The 17793-nt window shown below is 51.5% G+C and overlaps 3 protein-coding genes across 3 annotated transcripts in view; 2 read left to right on the top strand and 1 right to left on the bottom strand.

The window, feature by feature from the left end:
• The window catches only part of MRPL48 (mitochondrial ribosomal protein L48), a 31082-nt gene extending 23723 nt beyond the window's left edge, over positions 1 to 7359 (top strand). The window contains 2 exon segments of the mRNA XM_060263964.1: positions 4289 to 4378; positions 6984 to 7359. Coding sequence (XP_060119947.1) covers positions 4289 to 4378; positions 6984 to 7058 — 165 coding nt within the window. The 3' untranslated portion in view covers positions 7059 to 7359.
• A 4819-nt stretch (positions 7360 to 12178) lies between these two features.
• LOC132591076 (cytochrome c oxidase assembly factor 4 homolog, mitochondrial) lies at positions 12179 to 15539 on the bottom strand. The gene is made up of 2 exons (XM_060263963.1): positions 15389 to 15539; positions 12179 to 12669 (listed from the first exon to the last, which is right to left on the bottom strand). Exon 2 carries the CDS (start codon positions 12660 to 12662, stop codon positions 12405 to 12407), a length of 258 nt encoding a protein of 85 aa, XP_060119946.1. The 5' UTR covers positions 12663 to 12669; positions 15389 to 15539; the 3' UTR covers positions 12179 to 12404.
• The window catches only part of PAAF1 (proteasomal ATPase associated factor 1), a 31065-nt gene continuing 28712 nt past the window's right edge, over positions 15441 to 17793 (top strand). The window contains exon 1 of the mRNA XM_060263962.1: positions 15441 to 15551. Coding sequence (XP_060119945.1) covers positions 15499 to 15551 — 53 coding nt within the window. The 5' untranslated portion in view covers positions 15441 to 15498. The remainder of the gene's footprint in view (positions 15552 to 17793) is intronic.

The raw sequence follows: 17793 nt of genomic DNA, 5'->3' as shown, positions 1-17793 counted from the left end.
TTGTTAACCATGCAGGCCTTCTCTTATAGCTGTTTGTACCTTTCCTAACTTGTGGTATATATTTTATCTGAGCTTCTAGGATTGTAGTTTTAAATAGCCTCCAAGCTTCCCCAAGGGTTTTGACTGTATTTACCTTTCCTTTCAGTTTCCTCTTCACATGCCTCCTCATCTCAGAGAATTTACCCCTTTTAAAGTTAAACGTGGTTGTGCTGGTCTTTTAGGGCAACTCCCTATTTATACAAATGGTGAAATCAATAACATTATGGTCACTGCTCCCAAGCTGCGCAATCACTTTTACATCTCTCACCAAGTCTTGGGCATTACTTAGGACCAAATCCAGGATCGCCCCACCCCTGGTAGGTTCTGTGACCATCTGCTCCACAGCAGTCATTGAGAGCGTCTAGAAACTCAATCTCTTTCTCTCGACCAGAACACATATTGACCCAATCAATCTGCAGGTAGTTAAAATCACCTATTACGACACAGTTTTTATGTTTAGCCGCTATCTTTAATCCTTCCATCATATTATAATCGTCCTCTCTCTTTTGATTTGGTGTGCGATAACAAACTCCCATAGTTAAATTACCTTTTGGGCCCTCTATTTCGACCCAAAGCATTTCTAGAAGGGAATCTAATTCTCTGACCTCAGTCTTCCTGGACTGTATACCCTCTCTGACATACAGAGCCACCTCACCTCCAACCCTTCCCTCCCTATCCTTCCGATATAACTTATATCCAGAAATCACCGTGTCCCACTGATTCTCCTCATTCCACCGAGTTTCTGAAATTCCCACAATGTCTATGTTTTCTCCCAACACTGAACATTCCAACTCCCCAATTTTACTTCGAACACTTCTAGCATTTGTATACAAACATCTATAATTTCCCAGGCGAGTTAGGCCCGCAACCTTCCTCCTGCTGCCTCGAGATTTTGGGAGGCAGCCCATACTATTGTCACCATCTCAGTGGACAACTCTGATCCATTACCCGGTAGAAAAGTAACAGCTAAGCCTTCATCTCTTTGAGATGAGTCCTCCTGAACCAGAGACATTTCATCTCCTGTCGGCTTTCCCCCAAGATTTAGTTTAAAAACTGCTCTGCCACCTTTTTGATTTTAAGCGCCAGCAGCCTGGTTCCATCTTGGTTCCATCTCGAAAGATGCACTGTGAATAAAAGACATCCGATATCTAATACCTAACTGCATCAGTCTTCCAGAAATCTAAATAGAGATTATAATATTTTATGGAAAATGTAAGTGTAAGTTTATGTTATAAATTAGTGAAATAACACAGCACACATACCAAAGGTGGCCAAACTTTCTTACTGTAAGAGCCACATAGAATAAACGTCAGAGATCTGAGAGCCGCAAGACATAAATGTCAGAGGTATGAGAGCTGCAAGGAAGGAAGGCCGGCAGGTCAGCAAATAGATGGGAGGAGGAAGAGAGAGGTGGAAAGAAAGCAACTTTAATTTTAAATGCCTTTTCCAAGCTGCTGACTGGCTTGGCTTGGAGAAGTGATTTAAAGAGTCGGCCAATGGGACAGTGGGAGCTTTAATACGTGTGAAGGAGCCACAGTTTGGCCACCCCTGACCTATACTATGGAATCTCTCATGGGTGACATAAGGGGAAAAATCCCAAACAAGCGATACTTTAAGCAGTCTATTTCAGTCACAAAAAAATCCACAAGGTCCAAAGTCTGTGATCTATCAAGGAAGTACTCCAGTACACTTCTCCAAGCCAAGCCAGGCGGTGGCTTAGAGAACACATATAAAATAATAGTTGCTTTCTTTCTACCTCTACCTCCTCCTCCCTCCCTTCCTTCCTTCCTTCCTTCCTTCCTTCCTTCCTTCCTTCCTTCCTTCCTTCCTTCCTTCCTTCCTTCCTTCCTTCCTTCCTTCCTTCCTTCCTTCCTTCCTTCCTCCCTCCCTCCCTCCCTCCCTCCCTCCCTTGCTTCCTTCCAGTTTGGTGTAGTGATTATGTGTGTGGACTGTTATCTGGGAGAACCAGATGTGATTCCCCACTCCTCCGCTTGCAGCTGCTGGAATGGCCTTGGGTCAGCCTTAGCTCTCGCAGGGGTTGTCCTTGAAAGGGCAGCTGCTGTGAGAGCCCTCTCATCCCCACCCACCTCACAGGGTGTCTGTTGTGGGGGGAGAAGATATAGGAGATTGTAAGCCGCTCTGAGTCTGATTCAGAGAGAAGGGCAGGGTATAAATCTGCAGTCTTCTTCTTCCCCCCTTCCTTCCTCCCTTCCTCCCTTCCTTCTTTCTTTCCTCCCTTCCTTCCTTCCTTCCTCCCTTCCTTCCTTCCTTCCTCCCTTCCTTCCTTCCTTCCTTCCTTCCTTCCTTCCTTCCTTCCTTCCTTCCTTCTTTCCTTTTTCCTTCCTTCCTACCTTCCTTTCTCCTTTTCTCCCTCCCTCCTTCCCTCCCTCCCTCCCTTCCTTCTTTTTTCCCTTCCTCCCTCCCTCCCTCCCTTCCTTCCTCCCTCCCTCCCCTTCCTTCCTCCTCACCCTCCCTCCCTTCTTTCCTTCCTTCCTCCCTCCCTCCCTTCTTTCCTCCCTCCCTCCCTTCCTTCCTCCCTCCCTCCCTCCTTCCTTCTTTCCTTCCTCCCTTCCTTCCTTCCTTCCTTCCTCCCTTCCTTCCTTCCTCCCTCCCTCCCTCCCTCCCTTCTTTCCTTCCTTCCTCCCTCCCTCCCTTCTTCCTCCCTCCCTCCCTTCCTTCCTCCCTCCCTCCCTCCTTCCTTCTTTCCTTCCTTCCTTCCTTCCTTCCTTCCTTCCTCCCTCCTTCCCTTCCTTCCTTCCTTCCTTCCTTCCTTCCTTCCTTCCTTCCTTCCTTCCTTCCTTCCTTCCTTCCTTCCTCCCTCCTCCCTCCCTCCCTCCCCTTCCTTCTCCTCCCTCCCTCCTTGCTTCCTTCCAGTTTGGTGTAGTGATTATGTGTGTGGACTGTTATCTGGGAGAACCAGATGTGATTCCCCACTCCTCCGCTTGCAGCTGCTGGAATGGCCTTGGGTCAGCCTTAGCTCTCGCAGGGTGTTGTCCTTGAAAGGGCAGCTGCTGTGAGAGCCCCTCTCAGCCCCACCCACCTCACAGGGTGTCTGTTGTGGGGGGAGAAGATATAGGAGATTGTAAGCCGCTCTGAGTCTGATTCAGAGAGAAGGGCAGGGTATAAATCTGCAGTCTTCTTCTCCTTCCCCCCTTCCTTCCTCCCTTCCTTCCTCCCTCCCTCCTTCTTTCTTTCCTCCCTTCCTTTCTCCCTTCCTTCCTCCCTCCCTTCCTTTTTCCCTTCCTTCCTCCATCCCTTCTTTCTTCTTTCTTTCTTCTTTCTTTCTTTCTTTCTTTCTTTCTTTCTTTCTTTCTTTCTTTCTTTCTTTCTTTCTTTCTTTCTTTCTTTCTTTCTTTCCTCCCTCCCTCCCTTTCTTCCTTCCTCCCTCCCTCCTTTCCTTCTTTCCTTCCTTCCTACCTTCCTTTCTCCTTTTCTCCCTTCCTCCCTCCCTCCCTCCCTCCCTCCCTCCCTTCCTTCCTTCCTACCTTCCTTTCTCCTTTTCTCCCTCCCTCCCTCCCTTCCTTCTTTTTTCCCTTCCTTCCCTCCTCTCCCTCCCTTCCTTCCTCCCCTCCCTTCTTTCCTTCCTTCCTCCTCTCGTTCCTGACTCTGGCAAATTCTTGGATGGGAGACCTTGAAATACAGCAGTCGGGAGGTGGGGGCAGGCTTTATTCAGCCCCCTCTCTGAATATTCTCCAGCCCCCCTGCAGGGGTCAGTCACCACAGGTCGCCAGGACTTCCAGGTACACATACACTCATACACGCTTATACACACAAACACATATATACATTTTATAAAGAAATATAAGGGTGTTTGTAATCAGGGGTGGAATTCTAGCAGGAGCTCCTTTGCATATTAGGCCACCACCACCACCCCCCGATATAGCCAATCCTCCAAGAGCTTCTAAAAGAGAGCCTTGTAAACTCTTGGGGGATTGGCTACATCGGGGTGGGGGGTGGCCTAATATGCAAAGGAGCTCCTGCTAGAATTCCACCCCTGTTTGTAATTATTTCCCTCCTCAAACCTAGAAGGAAGATTTATTTATTTTTTAGAAATAGCCCCCACTTCAGAGGGGAACTATGGAGGGGGCACAGTAAAAATATTGTTTGGATATTCCGGTTTTTAAGATTTGTACCCCTCTGAGCCCTAGCAGGAAGTCTGTTGAAAATCCTTTGTGCCGCAAGGCTCATCTCTTTGGCGTGTTTTTCCCTGCCACGAATTTCACTTGGTTTTCTCCACCCCCAACCCCAGATCAGTGGCGTGAGGGCCACCTTCGCACCGGTCCTCTTGGAAATCCTTCAGAGCCACCAACCCGAAGGCCTCCATCTGTTAGTGAAAGAGGTATGTCGCTTCTCAAAGAAACACGTGTGCTTGGGCACCGCAGTTTGATTCTGTTCCAGGGTGACAGGAAGTCCTACTTCTTCACCCAAAGGTGTGTTCCAACGACTGTGGAATTTACCACCATAGGAGGTGGCGGTGGCTGCAAGCATAGACAGCTTCAAGAGGGGATTGGATCAGCATCTGGAGCAGAGGTCTATCAGTGGCTACTAGCCACAGTGTATTGTTAGAACTCTGTCTGGGGCAGTGATGCTGTGTCGTTTTAGTGTTTGGGGGGAGGGGCACAGTGGGAGGGCTGCTAGTCTCCTAGCCTCACTGATGGACCTCTTGATGGCATCAGGCGGTTTTTTTGCCACTGTGTGACACAGAGTGTTGGACTGGATGGGCCATTAGCCTGATCCAACATGGCTTCTCTGATGTTCTTATGTCTGTGACAGTGATGCTCTGTATTCATGGAGCTTTGGTGGGGGGCAACAGTGGGAGGTCTTCTAGTGTCCTGGTCCCACTGGTGGACCTCCTGATGTCCCCTGGATTTTTTAGCCACTGTGTGACACAGTGTTGGACTGGAGGGGCATTGGCCTGATCCAACAGGGCTTCTCTTATGTTCCTATGTGACACAGAGTGTTGCACTGGAGGGGCCATTGGCCTCATCAACATGGCTTCTCTTATGTTCTTATGTGACACAGAGTTCTGGACTGGAGGGGGCATTGGCCTGATCCAACAGGGCTTCTCTTATGTGACACAGAGTGTTGGAATGGAGGGGCCATTGGCCTCATCCAACATGGCTTCTCTTATGTTCTTATGTGACACAGAGTGCTGGACTGGAGGGGCCATTGGCCTGATCCAACATGGCTTCTCTTATGTGAGTGTTGGACTGGAGGGGCCATTGGCCTGATCCAACGTGGCTTCTCTTGTGTCCTTAACAGAGCTGGAAGCACCTGCCCACACTTTTTTGGGATCACATCTGGCTGGCACGGCAGGGTTCTCCAACACGGCGCTCCCCGGGCGCTGTGGCACCCCGCTGACACCTTCCCGACTGCCTGTCCAGTGTTTTTAGAAAGTTGGTGCAGCTTTTGCCCAGCAACGCTTCTGATTGATCTGTTGGAGATTGATTGGCAGGGCAGCCTCACTCCAAGGCTGCCTCCCCTGCAAGGGGAGGAAGCTTCAGAGCGAGGCCACGCTGCCTCTTTTGTCTGCCCGGGTCCCAAACGGGCAGAAGCGGAGGCAGGGCTGACCAGCCTCGCTCCAAGGCCGCCTCATAAGAACATAACAACATAACATAAGAGAAGCCATGTTGGATCAGGCCAATGGCCCATCTAGTCCAACATTCTGTGTCACACAGGGGCCAATATATGTGTGTGTGTACACACACACACTTATATATACACACTGTGGCTAATAGCCACTGATAGACCTCTGCTCCATATTTTTATCCAATCCCCACTTGAAGCTGTCTATGCTTGTAGCCGCCACCAACCTCCTGTGGCAGTGAATTCCACATGTTATTCACACTTTGGGTGAAGAAATACCTCCTTTTATCCATTCTTATCCGACTGCTCAGCAATTTCATTGAATGCCCACGAGTTCTTGTATTGTGAGAAAGGGAGAAAAGGACTTCTCTCTCTACTTTCTCCATCCCATGCATAATCTTGTAAACCTCTATGATGTCTCCCCGCAGTCGACGTTTCTCCAAGCTAAACAGCCCCAAGCGTTTCAACCTTTCTTCATAGGGAAAGTGCTCCAAACCTTGAATCATTCTAGTTGCCCTTTTCTGCACCTTTTCCAATGCTATGATATCCTTTTTGAGGTGTGGTGACCAGAATTGCACACAGTATTCCAAATGAGACCGCACCATCGATTTATACAGGGGCATTATGATACTGGTTGATTTGTTTTCAATTCCCTTCCTAATAATTCCCAGCATGGCGTTGGCCTTTTTATTGCAAACGCACACTGTCTCGACATTTTCAGTGAGTTATCTACCATGACCCCAAGATCTCTCTCTTGGTCAATCTCTGCCAGTTCACACCCCATCAACTTGTATTTGTAGCTGGGATTCTTGGCCCCAATGTGCATTACTTTGCACTTGGCCACATTGAACCTCATCTGCCATGTTGACGCCCACTCACCCAGCCTCAACAGATCCCTTTGGAGTTCCTCACAATCCTCTCTGGTTCTCCTGCTAGAATTCCAAGCTCCAGGAGAACTGGCTACATCAGAGGGGTGTGGCCTAATATGCAAAGGAGCTCCTGCTAGATTTCCGAGCTCCAGGAGAACTGGCTACATCAGTGGGGTGTGGCCTAATATGCAAAGGAGCTCCTGCTAGAATTCCAAGCTTTAGGAGAACTGGCTACATCAGAGGGGCGTAGCCTAATATGCAAAGGAGCTCCTGCTAGAATTCCAAGCTCCAGGAGAACTGGCTACAACAGAGGGGGTGTGGCCTAATATGCAAAGGAGCTCCTGCTAGAATTCCAAGCTCCGGGAGAACTAGCTACATCAGAGGGGTGTGGCCTAATATGCAAAGGAGCTCCTGCTAGAATTCCACCCCTGCCGATACTAATGTGTTGCTATTCTTACCGCAATCCCGTTTTCTTTGTACTCCCTTTAGCATACCGAGGCAGACTTCCAGGTTCGGCTGAAAGCTCGTCCGGAGCTCGAGGGGCTCCTCTCTCAAATGAGATGAGTCCCCCACACTTTCTTGCTGCAAATATCCACCGCGAAGTCTCCTTCCAGCTCCTGGAGGCACCTTCTGCAGGGAATTCGGGGAAAACGAACCTGCGTGCAAACTGTGGTTGCCAGAAAAGTCTCCTGTGCTGGGAGGAGTCTTGTTTCAACACTGCATCCAGACTTCAGAATTCTGCTTCCAATACACTGTAACATGAGCCCGTACCCGAGAGCGAGGATGCTGCTTGCGTCGATGGGCATTGCCAGCTAATGTGTCTCTTAAATATAGGCCTCTTTCAATAAAGCGATTTTAAAGAAAAGGAAATGGCGTCGTTAAAGTATGTGAAAACCTTGTAAGCGAGAGGCATGCAAACGCCACGCGTTACCAGCGCTCTCCAGAGAGCCATTTTGGCGTAGTGGTTAAGTGTGCGGACTATTCTCTGGGAGAACCGGGTTTGATACCCCACTCCTCCATTGCAGCTGCTGGAATGGCCTTGGGTCAGCCAGAGCTCTCTTTTCTGGGAGAACCGGGTTTGATTCCCCACTCCTCCACTTGCACCTGCTGGAATGGCCTTGGGTCAGCCAGAGCTCTCTTCTCTGGGAGAACCAGGTTTGATTCCCCACTCCTCTACTGCCAGCTGCTGGAATGGCCTTGGGTCAGCCATAGCTCTCTTATCTGGAAGAACCGGGTTTGATTCCCCCCTCCTCCACTTGAACCTGCTGGAATGGCCTTGGGTCAGCCAGAGCTCTCTTATCTGGGAGAAGCGGGTTTGATTCCCCCCCTCCTCTGCTCGCACCTGCTGGAATGGCCTTGGTCAGCCATAGCTGTCTTATCTGGAAGAACCGGGTTTGATTCCCCACTCCTCCGCTTGCACCTGCTGGAATGGGCTTGGGTCAGCCAGAGCTCTCTTATCTGGGAGAACCGGGTTTGATTCCCCCCTCCTCCGCTCGCACCTGCTGGAATGGCCTTGGGTCAGCCAGAGCTCTCTTATCTAGAAGAACCGAGTTTGATTCCCCCCCTCCTCCGCTCGCACCTGCTGGAATGGCATTGGGTCAGCCATAGCTCTCTTATCTGGGAGAACCGGGTTTGATTCCCCACTCCTCCACTCACACCTGCTGGAATGGCATTGGGTCAGCTAAAGCTCTCTTATCTGGGAGAACCGGGTTTGATTCCCCACTTCCTCCACTCGCACCTGCTGGAATGGCCTGGGGTCAGCCAGAGCTCTCTTATCTGGGAGAACCGGGTTGGATTCCCCACTCCTCCAACTCCCACCTGCTGGAATGGCCTTGGGTCAGCCATAGCTCTCTTATCTGGGAGAACCCGGGTTTTATTCCCCACTCTTTCACACGCACCTGCTGGAATGGCCTGGGGTCAGCCAGAGCTCTCTTATCTGGGAGAACCGGGTTTGATTCCCCACTCCTCCACTTGCACCTGCTAGCATGGCCTTGGGTCAGCCATAGCTCTTGTAGGAGTTGTCCTTGAAAGGGCAGCTGCTGTGAGAGCTCTCTCAGCCCCACATGCCTCACAGGGTGTCTCTTGTGGGGGAGGAAGGGAAAGAGATCGTGAGCCGCTCTGAGACTCTTCGGAGTGGAGGGCGGGATATAAATCCAATATCTTCATCTACCTCACAGGGTGTCTGTTGTGGGGGAGGAAGGTAAAGGAGATTGTGAGCCACTCTGAGTCTCTTCGGAGTGGAGGGCGGGATATAAATCCAATATCTTCATCTACCTCACAGGGTGTCTGTTGTGGGGGAGGAAGGGAAAGGAGATCGTGAGCCGCTCTGAGACTCTTTGGAGTGGAGGGCGGGATATAAATCCAATATCTTCATCATCCTCTTCCTTCTTCCCTCCATTGCAAATGGCTTTGCTCTAAAGCTGTGCAGTGGAAAGGGCAGGTCTTTGCCCCACTAAGACAACAGTATAAATTGAGCTTACCTAGGGCTGCCAATCCCTAGGTGGGGGCAGGGGATCCCCCAGTTTGGAGGGGCCCCCCCACTTAAGGGTCATCAGAAAGCAGGGTGGGGGGGAGGGCCTTGTCTGTTGAGCACTCCATTATTCCCTATGGAGACCGATTCGCATAGGTGATAATGGAGAACCGATCTGTGGGTACCTGGGGATCTAAGGGGGCAGTTAGGGGAATCTAAGGGGGTGAGGCAGAGGCACCAAATTTGCAGCATAGCATCCAATGCGTTTCTTCAAAACACCCTCCAGGTTTCAAAAAGATTGGCCCAGGGAGCCCAATTCTATGAACCCCAAAAGAAGGTATGCAAAAGTAATGCTTTACCAGCACTCTCCAGAGAGCCAGTTTGGTGTTTTGCAGGGGTGGCCAACGGTAGCTCTCCAGATGTTTTTTTTGCCTACAACTCCCATCAGCCCCAGCCATTGGCCATGCTGGCTGGGGCTGATGGGAGTTGTAGGCCGAAAACATCTGGAGAGCTACCGTTGGCCACCCCTGGCGGAGTGGTTAATCCTTTATTATTTCCAATAGTGGGAAGGCATTTAAAAGGTGTGCGGTCCCTTGAAATGTGCTGGCCAGGACTCCCTTGGGAGTTCAGTTTTGCTTGTCACAACCTTGCTCCTGGATCCGTCCCCAATGTCTCCTGGCTCCACCCCCAAAGTCTTCTAGCTCCACCCCCAAAGTCCCCAGATATTTCTTGGATTGGCAACACTAAGCTTACCTCACACCTGTTTGGCCAAATGCTGTGGGTGGGAGAATGTAAGAACACAAGAAGAGCCCTGCTGGATCAGATCAGTGGTTCATCTAGTTCAGCATCCTGTCTCACATGATGGCAGACCAGTTCCTCTGGACAGCCAGCAACAGGGCAGACAGGCTGAGGCCTTCCCCTGAGAGGAACATTAGAAGAGCCCTGCTGGGTCAGACCAGTGAGGGTCCATCTAGTCCAGCCTCCTGTCTCACACAGTGGCCAACCAGCTCCTCTGGAGGGCCAGCAACAGGGCAGAGAGGCCGAGGTCTTCCCCTGAGAAGAACATCAGAAGAGCCCTGCTGGGTCAGACCAGTGAGGGTCCATCTAGTCCAGCCTCCTGTCTCATTCAGTGGCCAACCAGTTCCTCTGGAGGGCCAACAACAGGGCAGAGAGGCCGAGGCCTTCCCCTGAGAAGAACACCAGAAGAGCTCTGCTGGATCAGACCAGTGAGGGTCCATCTAGTCCAGCCTCCTCTCTCACACAGTGGCCAACCAGTTCCTCTGGAGGGCCAGCATCAGGGCAGAGAGGCCGAGGCCTTCCCCTGAGAAGAACATCAGAAGAGCCCTGCTGGGTCAGACCAGGAAGGGTCCATCTAGTCCAGCCTCCTCTCTCACACAGTGGCCAACCAGTTCCTCTGGAGGGCCAGAAACAGGGCAGAGAGGCCGAGGACTTCGCCTGAGGTTGCCTCCTGGCTCTGAGATTGTTGCTAAGACAGCTCCCCTGCAGGTTAGCCTTTATGAGCACAGCTCTCTAATCATATAGCTATATAATTTGGTTCTTGAGGGCCATCTTGTGGCTAACAACATGTACAGCCTGCCATAGCAGGTGGTATCAGATTCTGGCTAGGAGGGTTGAATTCCTTTAAATCCTGTCACCTGGAGACTAAAGGTTGTTACTTAACGAGGAGCAGAAACACACCAAAAGACACCCCTGCTTTCAGCTCTCAAACATCTCACATTGACCTGTTGAGGCTGAGTGAGTGGGCGTCAACGTGGCAGATGAGGTTCAATGTGGCCAAGTGCAAAGTAATGCACATTGGGGCCAAGAATCCCAGCTACAAATACAAGTTGATGGGGTGTGAACTGGCAGAGACTGACCAAGAGAGAGATCTTGGGGTCGTGGTAGATAACTCACTGAAAATGTCAAGGCAGTGTGCGACTGCAATAAAAAAGGCCAACGCCATGCTGGGAATTATTAGGAAGGGAATTGAGAACAAATCAGCCAGTATCATAATGCCCCTGTATACATCGATGGTGCGGTCTCATTTGGAATACTTTGTGCAATTCTGGTCACCGCACCTCAAAAAGGATATTATAGCATTGGAAAAAGTGCAGAAAAGGGCAACTAGAATGATTAAAGGTTAGGAACACTTTCCTTTTGAAGAAAGGTTAAAATGCTTGGGGCTCTTTAGCTTGGAGAAACGTCGACTGCGGGGTGACATGATAAAGGTTTACAAGATTATGCATGGGATGGAGAAAGTAGAGAAAGGAGTACTTTTCTCCCTTTCTCACAATACAAAAACTCGTGGGCATGCAATGAAATTGCTGAGCAGTCAGGTTAGAACGGATAAAAGGAGGTACTTCTTCACCCAAAGGGTGATTAACATGTGGAATTCACTGCCACAGGAGGTGGTGGCGGCTACAAGCATAGCCAGCTTCAAGAGGGGGTTAGACAAAAATATGGAGCAGAGGTCCATCAGTGGCTATTAGTCACAGTGTGTGTGTGTGTGTGTATAAATTTTGGCCACTGTGTGACACAGAGTGTTGGACTGGATGGGCCCTTGGCCTGATCTAACATGGTTTCTCTTATGTTCTTATGTGACACAGAATGTTGGACTGGATGGGCCATTGGCCTGATCCAACATGGCTTCTCTTATGTTCTTCTGTGACACAGAGTGCTGGACTGGATGGGCCCTTGGCCTGATCCAACATGGTTTCTCTTATGTTCTTATGTGACACAGAGTGTTGGACTGGAGGGGCCATTGGCCTGATCCATCATGGCTTCTCTTATGTTCTTATGTGACACAGAGTGTTGGACTGGATGGGCCATTGGCCTGATCTAGCATGGCTTCTCTTATGTTCTTAGGTGACACAGATTGTTGGACTGGATGGGCCACTGGCCTCATCCAACATGGCTTCTCATGTTCTTTGGTGACACAGAGTGTTGGACTGGAGGGGCCATTGACCTGATCCAACATGGCTTCTCTTATGTTCTTAGGTGACACATAGTGTTGGACTGGATGGGCAACTGGCCTCATCCAACATGGCTTCTCATGTTCTTATGTGACTCAGAGTGTTGGACTGGAGGGGCCATTGGCCTGATCCAACATGGCTTCTCTGATGTTCTTATGATCCTACGTGGCTCTCACATTAAGCAAGTTTGGCAACTCTGCTCTAGACTATGCAAGAGCCTTTAAAGAAAACGGACAAGAGAATAACAGTGGCCCGTTTATTTTGAGGAGAAAATATAATTCACGCTTCTGATCTGAGAAAGAATAACTCCTGAGCGTCCAGCCGCTGCAACGTGCCCTCCACTGTCCACAGGAGAGAGCAGGCTCTTCCTTGGATACAGGAAGCAGGGCCCCTAGAAGGCAGCGTCTGCCTCCTTTGGATTTATTCCATCTTGAGCCGCAGAAGAGGGCAGCCGGCCTCGCTCTCCCGTCAGCTTGTGGCCTGGCGCAGCTTTTGCAGCTCTTCGGCCCGCCGCTGCTGGTATTTGCTCATGCAGTCTTTGAAGCGCTGCACCTCCTGCTGGCACTGGCGCCAGTCTTGGTGCTCGGCCATGCACTCCTGCACGGCGTAATGGAAAGCCGAGCAGCCGGTGCGGGAGATCATCCGGTCGAGGGGGTCCTCCTCCTCCTCCTTCGTGCTGGGTTTCCGGGTCCAGTCGTGACTGGGGGGACGGGCGCTGGACGTCATTCCGGATCTGAAAGAAGGGAGGAAAACCGAGCGTGTTGAAGGAGTGTGTGGGTGGGGAGGGGAGTTGCGAAATCTCAGAAAAGTTTGTTGCTCCGTGTCAGAGGGTTTCATGCCCTCGAGGGCTGGATAAAAGGAAGTTCTGGAGAGCCAGTTTGGTGTAGTGGTTAAGTGTGCGGACTCTTATCTGGGAGAACCGGGTTTGATTCCCCCACTCCTCCACTTGCACCTGCTGGAATGGCCTTAGTCAGCCATAGCTCTCTTCTCTGGGAGAACCGGGTTTGATTCCCCACTCCTCCACTTGCAGCTGCTGGAATGGCCTTGGGTCAGCCAGAGCTCTCTTCTCTGGGAGAACCAGGTTTGATTCCCGTCTCTTCCACTTGCACCTGCTGGAATGGCCTTGAGTCAGTCAGAGCTCTTGCAAGAGAGTTGTCCTTGAAAGGGCAGCTACTGGGAGAGCCCTCTCCAGCCCTACCCACCTCACAGGGTGTCTGTTGTGGGGGAGGAAGGTAAAGGAGATTGTGAACCACTCTGAGACTCTTCGGAGTGGAGGGCGGGATATAAATCCAATATCTTCATCTACCTCACAGGGTGTCTGTTGTGGAAGGGGCGGAAGGTAAAGGAGACTGTGAGCCGCTCTGAGACTCTTCGGAGTGGAGAGCGGGATATAAATCCAATATCTTCATCCACCTCACAGGGTGTCTGTTGTGGGGGAGGAAGGTAAAGGAGATTGTGAGCTGCTCTGAGACTCTTCGGAGTGGAGGGCGGGATATAAATCCAATATCTTCATCTACCTCACAGGGTGTCTGTTGTGGGGGGGGGGGAGGCAAAGGAGATTGTGAGCCGCTTTGAGACTCCTCGGAGTGGAGGGCGGGATATAAATCCAATATCTTCATCTACCTCACAGGGTGTCTGTTGGGGGGGGTGGGAGGAAGGTAAAGGAGATTGTGATGGAGAGCCAGTTTGGTGTAGCGCTTAAGTGTGCAGAGTCTTATCTGGGAGAACCAGGTTTGATTCCCCACTCCTCCACTTGCACCTGCTAGCATGGCCTTGAGTCAGCCATAGCTCTGGCAGAGGTTGTCCTTGAATGGGCAGCTGCTGGGAGAGCCCTCTCCAGCCTCACCCACCTCACAGGGTGTCTGTTGTGGGGGCAGAAGGTAAAGGAGATTGTGAGCCGCTCTGAGATTCTTCGGAGTGGAGGGCGGGCTATAAATCCAATATCTTCATCTACCTCACAGGGTGTCTGTTGTGTGGGGGGGGGAGGTAAAGGAGATTGTGAGTCGTTCTGAGAATCTTTGGAGTGGAGGGCGGGATATAAATCCAATATCTTCATCTACCTCACAGGGTGTCTTTTGTGGGGGGGAGGAAGGGAAAGGAGACTGTGAGCTGCTCTGAGACTCTTCAGAGTGGAGGGCGGGATATAAATCCAATATCTTCTTCTTCTACTTCTTCACCCAAGGGGAGGTGGTGGCAGGTACAAGCATAGACAGTTTCAAGAGGGTATTGAATCAACATATGGAGCAGATAGGGTTGCCAAGCCCGACTCAAGAAATATCTGAAGATTTTGGGTCTGGAGCCAGGAGCAAGTGCTGACCATCACATTTAAAGGGACCATGCTCTTTTTAAATGTCTTCCTTCCATTTGGAATAATGAAGGATAGGGGCACCTTCTTCTGCGGCTCATAGAACAGGACCCCCTAGTCCAATCGTTTTGAAACTTGGAGGGTATTTTGGGGAGAGGCACTGGATGCTATGCTGAAGATTTCGTGCCTCTACCTCAAAAAAAAAGCTGCTCCAGAGCCACAGATACCCACAGATCAATTCTCCATTATACCCTATAGGAATTGGTCTCCATAGGGAAAAATGGAATGCCCAGCAGACATTTCCCCCCCTTGCAAAGGGGGGAGAACCTCCAAACCAGGGGATCCCCTGCCTCCATCTGGGGATTGGCAGCCCTAGGAGCAGAGGTCCATCAGTGTCTATTAGCCACAGCATATTGATGGAACTCTCTATCTGGGGCAGTGATGCTCTTGGAGGTGGGGGGGGGGGAACAGTGGGAGGGCTTTTAGTGTCCTGGCCCCACTGATGGACCTCCTGATGGCACCTGGGTTTTTTGGCCACTGTGTGACACAGAGTGTTGGACTGGGTGGGCCACTGGCGTGATCCAACATGACTTGTCTTACGTTCTTATGTCTGGGGCAGTGATGCTCTGTCTTCTTGGTGCTTGGGAGGGGCAACAGTGAGAGGACTTCTAGTGTCCTGGCACCACTGATGGACCTCCTGATGGCACCGGGATTTTTTGGCCACTGTGTGAAACAGCGTGTTGGACTGGATGGGCCATTGGCTTGATCCAACGTGGCTTCTCTTATGTGACACAGAGTGTTGGACTGCATGGGCCACTGGCCTGATCCAGCATGGCTTCTCTTATGTTCTTATGTCTGGGGCAGTGATGCTCTGAATTCTGGGTGCTTGGGGGGCACAGTGGGAGGGCTTCTAGTGCCCTGGCCCCACTGGCGGACCTCCTGACGGCGCCTGGTTTTTTGGCCAATGTGTGACACAAATCAGGCAGTTTGGAGGGGGGGGGGGGGAAGCAGCCTCGCGCATGCGCACTCCCGCCGCGGTCGCCCATCCCGAGCGCGACCGCCGCCGCCCCTGCTTAGCTTCCCAGCCGCGGCCGACGCCGCACCGCGCTTCCGCCGGCCATCTTGGCCTCAGCTCCTCCCCGGAAGCCGGCCTCGCCCGCGGTCCCGAGGCCTGGCTCCGAGACTGAGGGCTCCGGCTGCCGTCTCGGAGCGGCCGGGGAAGCGGGAGGCGGCTTCCGGGGAGGAGCCGAGGCCAAGATGGCGGCGGAGGCGGTGGTGCGGCTGCAGAGCGACTGGGACCAGGTGCTGAGGTGGGCACGCCCCTCCGGGGCCCCAGCCACGCCCACTCGGGCCTCAGGCAACGCCCCCTCCCTCAGTTTCCCCATGGGGGGAATCTCTCCCTCCATTTCTGGGAGGGGGCTGAAGCCTAGGGTTGCCAATCCCCAGGTGAGGGCAGGGGATCCTCCTCCCCCCCTTACCTGCTCCAGCTGCCCCCTTGCTTCAGGGTCATCTGAAAATGGGGAGGGAGGGAGGGAAATAGGGTTGCCAAGTCCAATTCAAGAAATATCTGGGGACTTTGGGGCTGGAGCCAGGAGACTTTGGGGGGTGGAGCCAATAGACATTGGGGGTGGAGCCAGGAGCAAGGTTGTGACAAGCACCATTGAACTCCAAAGGGAGTTCTGGCCATCGCATTTCAAGGGACCGCACACCTTTTAAATGCCTTCCTTCCATAGGAAATCATATGAACATATGAAGCTGCCGTATACTGAATCAGACCCTCAGTCCATCAAAGTCAGTATTGTCTACTCAGACTGGCAGTTTCAAGCTGAGGTTTTTCATGCCTACTTGCCTGGACCCTTTTTAGTTGGAGATGCCGGGGATTGAACCTGGGACCTTCTGCTTCCCAAGCAGATGCTCTGCCACTGAGCCACAGCCCCATTCATGGCTCTCCAGGATCTCAAGCTGAGGTTATTCACACCTGCTTGCCTGGACCCTTTTTAGTTGGAGATGCCGGGGATTGAACCTGGGACCTTCTGCTTACCAAGCAGATGCTCTGCCACTGAGCCACCGTCCCTCCCGGCTAAATCATGAAGGATAGGGGCACCTTCTTTTGGGGCTCATAGAATTGGACCCCCTGGTCCAATCTTTTTGAAACTTGGAAGGTATTTTTGGGGAGAGGCATTAGATGCTATACTGAAAATTTGGTGCCTCTATCTCAAAAAACAGGCCCCCCCCCCAGAGCCCCCGATACGCACGGATCAATTCCTCATCATTCCCTATGGGAATCGTTCATGGAGGTGCATCGTGGCTCTGGGGGCGGGGCTTCCCTCGCTGGCCAGCTTGCTGGGGGAGGGGGGGAGCTTGTAAAACCGGGGGATCCCCCTCTGGGACCCGGGGATTAGGAAGCCTAGAGGGAAATGTCCATTATTCCCTAGGGAGATCGATTCCCATAGAGCAGGGGTGGCCAAACTGTGGCTGGGGAGCCACATGTGACTTGTTCACACATATTGTGTGGCTCTCAAAGCCCCCAGTGCCCTATGGGCCAGCTTGGAAAAGGTGTTTGTCCCTTTAAATCACTTCTCTAAGCCAAGCCAGCCAGCAGCTCGGAGAATGCATCTAAAGTTGGGGAGAGACGGTGGCTCAGTGGTAGAGCATCCGCTTGGGAAGCAGAAGGTCCCAGTTTCAACCCCCGGCATCTCCAACTAAAAAGGGTCCAGGCAAGTAGGCGTGAAGAACCTCAGCTGGAGACCCTGGAGAGCCATGAATGAGGCTGTGGCTCAGTGTTAGAGCATCTGCTTGGTAAGCAGAAGGTCCCAGGTTCAACCCCCGGCATCTCCAACTAAAAAGGGTCCAGGCAAATAGGCGTGAAGAACCTCAGCTTGAGACTCTGGGGAGCCGCTGCCAGTCTGAGTAGACAATACTGACTTTGATGGACCAAGGGTCTGATTCAGTAGAAGGCAGCTTCATATGTCCAAAGTTAAAGTTGGTTTCTTTCCACCTCTCTTCCCATCTATTTTCCTTCCTTTCTCCTGAAGGGGGACCCCTGAATAATTAACGAATACCCCTGTAATAATGAATGACAGCATGCTTTTGCCTTTAAAAAGAGGGTGTTTGGTACAATGTTTGTTTGAAGCAACTGTCCGTTAGAGGCCAGATAGTTTCAGTGGGTGTGAATTCAATGTTGTAAATTAGATTAGACAAGACCAATGCAGCGAGCCTGCAACAGACGTGGACTATTGCACCCTTCTTAAATCTTCGTTCGCGAAGCCAAGCCGAGAGAGAGAGAAAATTAGATTAGAGACAGGGATCTCATTGAAGCCTCTGGATGTGTATTAGATAACCAAACGGCCTCCCTTTAATACTAATTAGGGCTTTTTTGTAGCAAGAACTCCTTTGCTTATTGGCCACACCCCTCTGATGTAGTCAGTCCTCCCAAGAGCTTGCCGTAGGCCGTGCACGAAGAGGCCTGCAAGCTCTTGGAGGATTGGCTACATCAGGGGCGTGTGGCCTAATATCAGGGCTTTTTTTTACAGCAGGAACTCCTTTACCTAT

This window comes from Heteronotia binoei, unplaced genomic scaffold (genome assembly GCF_032191835.1).
Source record: "Heteronotia binoei isolate CCM8104 ecotype False Entrance Well unplaced genomic scaffold, APGP_CSIRO_Hbin_v1 ptg001496l, whole genome shotgun sequence".
Classification (NCBI taxonomy): Eukaryota; Metazoa; Chordata; class Lepidosauria; order Squamata; family Gekkonidae; genus Heteronotia; species Heteronotia binoei.
This window is presented reverse-complemented; position numbering and strand designations above follow the sequence as displayed.